The 8,609-nt window shown below is 47.1% G+C and overlaps 1 protein-coding gene across 1 annotated transcript; it reads right to left on the bottom strand.

The window, feature by feature from the left end:
* Positions 1-1,248: 1,248 nt before the first annotated feature.
* LOC124523388 (cytochrome c oxidase assembly factor 1 homolog) lies at positions 1,249-6,910 on the bottom strand. The gene is given in 6 exon segments (XM_047095217.1): positions 1,249-1,602; positions 2,490-2,566; positions 5,062-5,120; positions 5,123-5,209; positions 6,667-6,742; positions 6,839-6,910. Coding segments are annotated over 6 exon segments (534 nt in total). The 3' UTR covers positions 1,249-1,439.
* Positions 6,911-8,609: the final 1,699 nt, after the last annotated feature.

Genomic DNA, 8,609 nt, shown 5'->3' with positions numbered 1-8,609 from the left:
TATGAGTGTTTTAGATTACAAGCATGTTTCCGGAACAAATTATGCTCGCAAACCAAAGATTTACTGTACTTTAAAAGATTGTTCAGATTGTACTATCTGCAAAAGTGCTTTCAGGGAGACTCCTATTTCACTCTATAATCTATTCAAAGAATATTTGTTTTTAAAGAAACAAGCTCCAGAACAGAAATAACTTCCAATGATCAAAGGCCTCATGCTCTATATTGAATTTAAGCTTAATATTTCTGGAAAGTCTTCCCTCCAATGAATATTAAGAATGTAGGAAAAGAGGGAACCTGGGTGGCTCAGTTGGTTGAGAGTCCTACTTTGGCTCACGTTGTGATCTTGCAGTTCGTGAGTTCGAGCCTCATGTCGGGCTCTGTGCTGACAGCTCAGAGCCTGGAACCTGCTTCAGATTCTGTGTCTCCCTCTCTCTCTGCCCCTCCCCCACTCGTGCTCTGTCTCTCTCTAAAATAAACATTAAAAAAAATTTTTTAAGGTTTTTCTTGGACCTCTTTATAATACGGTTTTAGCGTACCTCTTAATGGTTTATATGTTCTTTATATATTTAGAGTATGATTTTTGTCTCTCAAAAATAAACATTAAAAAACATTTTTTTTTAATTTAGGAAAAGATCTAATGAACATCCTTTATTGTAGGCAATTATAACTGCATTAAGCCTAATAATAAGGGGGTGATACTGGCCTTTTCAAAGCAAATGTGTCAGATTTCTGGTTTTCATCAGCTCTGGTGCTCAGAGGGGAGGAAGATGGTCGGCTTCATAATGTTCACTTATAAAAAAGGTACCACCTAAAGGTGTGCTCCTCTAATATGTGGCTGTTTGCAGAGCAGAAGGATAAGGACCTACTAGCTTTGAACTACCATTCCCAAGTTAGTTTTGCATGTGCTATGTACACCTACATATTTTTTAAGCTTCTAAAATGTTTGGACTAAAGCAGTTATTTTGCAAACCTTCATCAGGCAGACAGCTGACAACTAAAACAGAAACAAGAAGATAAACCGAAAGCAGTGAAGCAAAAAGCATTTCAAAGGGATTGACAATGTTCACAAGCTACTTAACATGAATTCAGGGTCGGGCATTCTCATGTTAACAGTTACAGACCTCTTCAGAGCTGCTAGTAAGACTTGCCTTCTCATTGATGGAACTGAAAACTATGGGTGTCCGGAGGGGGAGGCAGGGAGCAGGCAGGAAAGAAAGAGGAGAACTAGCAAAAATCAGCGAACATCTTATTAACACTGATTCCTTTTACTCTGTGCTTTGCTTTTAGACAGTGAATTTGCAGATAAATTCTTATAAACTTATAGTAAAATGTCCATTTTTGATTAAATTAAAAACCCACAATAACCGTGGTCAAATTAACATTATACCAAAATTACCACATGCCAGCACGTACAGTCACCCCTGGTGCTGGACACCCGGCTCAAGGCCCTGGAGGGACCCGGTGAGGAGGGGAGGCCACTCTTGGAGAAAGCAGAGTCGTTTTGATCACCTGTCCTCCTTCATCACCAGTGTCCCTGCTGAGCTTAAACACGGGAATCTGCTGACCACCCTTGAGCTTTAAGAAGACCTTCTGAAGGTGCCACCTGAGAGAAAACAAAAGAATAGCCTCTAGTCATAAACACCAAAGCAAAAGGCATGGTCAAAAGAAAACAAAAAAACAGTTGTTTTTGAATAACGTCTTAAAAATTTTACACACTATTTTGTTAGAGCTATAAGATAACGTTTTAGCATTTTCTTAAGGACTCTCATAGTTTAACCAGCATCACTGTCAAGGCAAGTTTAACAAAGAATGAATGACTGGTGAATGGAGGGGGCACCAGGAAAGAGAAGGAGCTTATTCCCCATTTCCTAATTCACATCAACCTTCAATTCTTGGCTGGAACTCTGCCAGCTCCTGCATTAATCCCAGGCTCGGGGGTCAATGAGCCCAGGGGGAGCCGGCTGGGGGCTGCCTGAGGGCTGCCTGCTCCTTTTGTCCTGGGGAATTAAAACACAACTTGGCTAAACAGCAAGCATCTCTGGAGAGGCTTCCAGAAGAGGGAGTGAGTGAATGTAGCTATTGGCAACCAGACAAGAAAAGCCAATTAATGGGGTGGAGATCTTCTATAAAGAATGTGATGAATACTTCTGGAACAGGAACCCATGCCTTTGTTCATCTGTGACGACTGAGGCAAGTGTTAGAAGTTGTAACACAGCATCAATATCATAGATCTAGATCAGTAGAGCTGTCAAGTTCTTCACAGCAGCATAAGGAGAGGACAATTCAAGAGGCTGCACTGCATAAAACATCTGGACTGAGCTAAGAGCCAAAGCACTGGCTTGGTGTCCAGGCCATGAAACTTTTCAAGGTTTGAAAAATGAATTCTTACTATTGCAATCATTTCACTACAAATGAAAATGAGAATCAGGATTGTTTCCATTGGAGGGTTCTCTTCCTGTTCCCCCATTCCCACTCACCTTCCCATAATACCTCTGAAAGGGGGCATCTCTGGATGAGCTGACATAGATATGGCCCTCTAACTTGGTTCCAGAGACTGGAATCTTCAACTGGGGGTATAAAATGCCAGATACAATTGGATACATTGTTGTCCTCCCAAGAGATGAAAAAGTGATGTTTTCTAGAGCTAACCCTATGAAGTCCAATGATCATTAACAGAATTGGTTGTTTTCTAGCTGGAGAACTGACCTGATTTTCCATCTGGCTCCCTCCAAATGTCCTGCCCCTCTTTGGATGGTTTGGTGAGGTCAGTGGCAGTCCTCCTATTTGGCAGAGACCTTATGTGCAAACTCAGGGCTCTGAGTTCTTACAACCATATTCAAAAAACCACTGTTAAGAAAGAACATAACTACAGATACATGCAACAATATGGACATCAAAAACAGGCCAAGTGAAAGAGCCTTACCCAGAAGCATATAATTTAATCTTCTAGAACAGGCTAAGCTTGTTGGAAAAATGTATCAGAGAAGTGGTTGTCTCTAGCAGGGCTGAGGGATGTGAGAGGACCAACTGGGAAGAGCATAAGCGACTCTCAGGTGATGTGAACAGGCTACATCTAGATGGGGGCTTGTTACATTGGTGAATGCATTTATTAAAATTCATCAAATAGGACAGATTTGTACCTTTCCCAGAATGCAAATTTTACCTCAAAAAAAGAAAGAACAATAAATATATATTAAACTCTGGTTAATGATATGTTGCTTATGTGTTTAAATGAAGTGTATGGATGTTTGAACATGATGTGTTCATGGACACAGATATGGCTAGACGAACAGATATGAGATAAAGCAAATCAAGGAAAATATTACAGTCGACCCTCGAACAACACATCAAAAATCTGCACGTAACTTTTGACTCCCCCCAAATTTAATCATTAATAGCACACTGATGACTGGAAGCCTTACTACTAATATAAGCAGTCGACTAACACATGTTTGTATGTTCTATGTATTCTGTGCTGTATTCTTACAATAAAGTAAGCTAGAGGAAAGAAAATGTTAAGAAAATCGTAAGGAGAAAACACATTTACAGTCCTGTACTGTATCAACAAAAATCTGTGTATGAAGTGGGCCCACACAGTCCAAACCTGTGTTGTTCAAGGATCAATTGTAATCGGAGAATCCAGGTAGCGGCTACCTGGGTACCAGAGTGTCAATTCTTTTATCTTCTCTGTACGTTCAAAACTTTTCATAATGAAAGAGAGGATCCAGCCCATGGGGAAACACAGAGGAGCCACGCCGCATGGTGTGAAAGACTTGATGACATGCACATAAGGCCACCTGGCACACAGTGGGGCACTCTGTACCTGTCCACCCCTTCCCTTTGTCTTCTGGGCTCCCTCCCTCTCTCACTTAGTGGCACCGCCACCTTCCCACTCACCCATATCGGACGTTAAAGCATCACCTCTGACGCAGTCCTCTCCTGATTTAAGCAGGCCATAGCTCCGGTTCACACTCTCACGGCTGCACAGCTGCATAGCCACACTGCTTTCCTAAAGGCAGTCCCCGGGGTCCAGTATCTGGGTATTTCCAATCGGCATGAATTGATCTTCTTTTAAAGCCAGATCAAATATTTTTATCAAAATACTCAAGTATGAGTGGCTTTTGTCAGAAAAAAGTCCCAATGAAACTATTCCCATTAAAAAATTAATAAAAGCAACACTGACAAAAAAAAAATAGATCAGAGCATCTCACTCTTATCCATGGCTTCCGCTGGCCCCACAGTCGAGTGTGTCTATCTCACACAATGATGTCACGGCCCTGTGGTCCCATCCCGTCCTACCCACCACACCTGCCTGGGAAGCCTGCACCTCTGTGGAGGTCACACTGGCAGGGGGCACAGCCACGTGGCTTCTTGGGCACACTGATCCATAGCTGGCATTCCTTCTCTTCACAACAATGTCCCAGGTGGCTAACTGCTCCCTCCCAGGTTGCTACCACAGTATTCGCTTCAGGGTACCCTGTCTTACGTGGGAGTTTTAAATCATAACCCCCTGGAAACCCTTCTATATCTCTGTATTGCCCACACAGCTTCGAATCATTCCTCTAACTTGGTGTGGGCCCAAAACATATTTGTTCAACATTAGAATAAATGCATCTCATATTCAGGTGACTTTACTGGCTGAAATATAAAAGCGGATATAGCTGAGAAAATGGACTGGCATTTCGTGGCAGCAATGGAATAAATGAGCATTAAAACTACAGTTTAAAGAGTTGCTCACACTTGAATGAGCACTGACTGGTCATAGATGTATTTCAAGTTCAAGGCAGAAGCTGTGGCACACTGCTGCTGCTCACTTCCCTACAACAGTCAGTTCCAGATGGCGCCCTGAGCCCGAACACTGCCTTCCCTGCCACAGTTATCCCCCAGAAAGGAAGACGAGTATGTGAGAATAAATTCACCCATAATGCTTTCACAGAAGGTGCTCAGTAATACCTAGTGGAGGTTTTACTTCGTGCATGTTCCCATCCCGAATCCTCCAAGACCGTCCCCCCAGCGATGGCAGCCCTCTCCCGGACTTCAGTCTGCATGGGGAGCACGTTACCTGGGCATCGGCAATGTCCATGAAGCTGTACTTGTCGGTGAGGTGGAGCTAATGGACAAAAGCGGAGGGCCCAGAGCCGCCAGGGCCTCGGGGTAGCTGTGCAGCTGCTCCAATGCTAGCTGGTAATAGGAAGCCCTGGAAAAAGCTTCTAAGGGGGAAAGACAGTTGTTACATTTATTTTTCTTTTTTAAACTCAGTCAGGTAGACTCTCTATAGAAAGTTGGAGGATACAATTCATGTACAGCATGGAAACAGAAACAAATGTGAAATTTCTGGATGGAAAATAATTCGGGAACATTTACCCTAAACTGTCCCTTTTAGAGACTCCAAAAGCAAAGTATAGAAAGTCAGTGTTAGGATGTCCCCGGAAGGGGGCGGCCCTCTTGCCAGCGCGCCGGGACAAACTGAAGGTCAACCAATCACCGAGCGCCAGCACAACCCAACGGAAAGCCCTGAGCAGCTCTCCAGAATGAACTGAAGGTCAACCAATCACCGAGCGCCAGCACAACCCAATGGAAAGCCCCGAGTGGCTCTCCAGAACGAACTGAAGGTCAACCAATTACCAAGCAACAGCACAACCTGGCTCGAGAGAAAGACCCACCCGAGCCTAAACCTGGAACCGCTGCAGCTTAAAAACCCTACCCCACCATACCCGGGCGCGACTTCCTTGACTCCTCTCTCTCTCTCTCTCTCTCTCTCTCCCTGAGTCACGGAACCTCGCCCGAGACCTTAGTTCCCAAATAAAGCCTTTGACTGCTAAAATTTTTTAGCCTCTGACTCCTATCTTTACCCTGCCTTATGCCTGACCCTAACATTTGGTGCTGAAACCCAGGAGGAGGTGGTAGCTCGCCTCCCTCGGCTGAACTCCCCCCTCCTCACCAAGCCAGATGCCAACCACCCTACTCTCAAGAGCCTACAGGAGCCGGTAAGTAGGACAGACCCCTCCTTCCCCCCTTCCTACTACGGCTGACACCCATGAGAGACGTCTCGCAAGTCAGTCTCCTCTCCTCCGCACACCGAAAGGCCCGCACGCCAAAAGACCCCTTATCGCAACGCGAGGGACGCCTCGCCTTGCCACGCCAATGGGGAGTAACGAGTCTAAACCACCTCGATCTCTTACCCCCCTCCAATGTCTGCTAAAAAACTTGCGGCTCCTGGGCTTACAAGGTGAACTTCGTCGTAACCGACTTGTCCGCCTTTGCACTGTAGTCTGGCCTCAATACAAATGAGATAATGATTCTCAATGGCCACCTGAGGGGTCTTTACAATACCAAATCTTAACCGATCTGGACAATTTCTGCCATCGGCTGGGAAAATGGGGAGAAATACCCTATGTTATGGCCTTTTGGGACCTCAGGTCTCGCCCCCACCTATCTTCCTCCTGCCCCTCTGCATGCGTGCTCCTTGTCCGCCCACAACCCCCCAATGACCCCACCTCACCAACTTCCCCGATCTCCAACCCGTTAGAGGATCTAGCCACGCCACCCACCGGGCCTCGCCCCCCTCTGTACTCCCAACCCCCAGCCATCCCGCCCTTGCCTCCCATATCGTCCCCAACTCGTGCTCAGGCCCCTCCCAGCGAACAGACCCCAGCGGCCATCTTACCTCTCTGTGAGGTGGCAGGGACTGAAGGCCTGGTTCGTGTCCCCTTCTCCAAGACTTGTCCGCCATTGAAAAGCGACTAGGGTCATTCTCAGCAGACCCCACCCAATACATTAAGGAATTCCAATACCTCGCCCAAGCCTACAGTCTCACATGACATTCATGTGATCCTCACCTCTGCCCTCCCCCCTGAGGAGAGGGAGCACATCCAGGCCGCAGCCAGAGAGCATGCAGACCAAACCCACATGACCGACCCCACTATGCCCGTAGGAGCCGATGCTGTCCTGGCAGCCGATCCCAATTGGAACTACCAACATGCAGGCAATGGTCACCGGTGCCGGGACCAGATGATCCAATGCCTACTAGCAGGCATGAGGGCAAAGTCAAACAAATCAGTAAATTTTAACAAACTTCAAGAAATAATACAAGACCCCCATGAAAACCCCGCAGCCTTCCTTAGCCGGCTCACAGAGGCACTTACCCAATATACCAGACTAGACCCTACCACCCCCGCTGGGGCCACGGTACTGGCCACCTATTTTATTTCCCAGTCAGCCCCTGATATTCGAAAAAAACTAAAAAGGGCTGAAGACGGCCCTCAAACCCCTATGGCCGACCTAGTAAAGATGGCTTTTAAAGTTTTTAACGGCCAAGAGGAAGCTCAAGAACAATAGTGACAGGCCCATCTCCAACAAAAGGTACAATTACAAACCCAAGCCTTGGTAGCTGCCCTGAGACCAGCCGCAGTAAAGCCCTCTGGACCACGGCCCCCTCCAGGGCCTTGTTTTAAATGTGGCCAAGAAGGCAATTGGTCTCGTCAGTGTCCCCATCCCAAAAAGCCTACCAGTCCATGCCCATTGTGCCAGCAAATGGGCCACTGGAATATCCGATTGTCCTAACCCAAGGGACAACAGACTCGCAACACCTCCACGTGGCGAGGCTTCACCCAGATGGGACTCTGCCTTCCAACTGCTGGAGATGGAGGATGACTACTGACGAGGCCCAGACTCAGTAACTCCGGTGACCCACGCTGAGCCCAGGGTAAAACTCCAGGTAGCGGGTAAGTCCATCTCCTTTCTGTTGGACACGGAGGCTACCTATTCCGTCCTGCCGAGCTGTTCCGGCCCCACTACGCCATCCTCCGTTTCGGTCATGGGCATAAATGGCACCCCCTCCATTCCCCCATGCACACCGGTACTCACCTGCTGCCTGGATGGCCTCCACTTCTCCCACTCCTTCCTAGTCATCCCCTCCTGCCCCATCCCCCTGTTGGGCTGAGACATCCTCAGTAAATTAGGAGCCTCTATACATTTACCAGCTATTTGCTCCTCTCCCTCCCCCACTCATCTCCTACTGGCTGTTATCACGGACGACACAAACCACAGCCTCAACCCACACCCAGACCTCCCAATAGACCCAATCGTATGGGATACATCCACCCCAACAATCGCCACCCATCACCAACCTGTCCTCATTAGACTCAAAAATCCATCACAATTCCCATCTAGACCCCAATACTCAATCTCCCACACTCCAGACTAGGCCTGAAGCCCATCATCGATCGCCTACTCAAGGAGGGCCTCCTAATCCCATGTAATTCCCCCTGCAACACCCCAATCTTGCCTGTAAAAAAGCCAAATGGCTCATATAGACTAGTTCAAGACCTCCGAATAATCAGTGAAGCTGTAATTCCCATCCATCCAGTAGTGCCCAACCCATATACCCTCCTCTCCCAAATCCCCCCATCCACGACCCATTTTACAGTGCTTGATCTCAAAGATGCCTTTTCCACCATTCCCTTACATCCTGAGTCCCAATTCCTCTTTGCCTTCACATGGCAAGATCTAGTCACTTCTCTGGCCTGCCAACTCACATGGACGCTACTTCCCCAAGGATTTCGTGATAGTCCCCATCTCTTTGGGCAGGCCTTGGCCAGGGATCTCCTC

This window comes from Lynx rufus, unplaced genomic scaffold, assembly GCF_022079265.1.
Source record: "Lynx rufus isolate CCGP_SWC_20201006 ecotype Redwood Valley unplaced genomic scaffold, mLynRuf1.p SCAF_4, whole genome shotgun sequence".
Lineage (NCBI taxonomy): Eukaryota > Metazoa > Chordata > Mammalia > Carnivora > Felidae > Lynx > Lynx rufus.
This window is presented reverse-complemented; position numbering and strand designations above follow the sequence as displayed.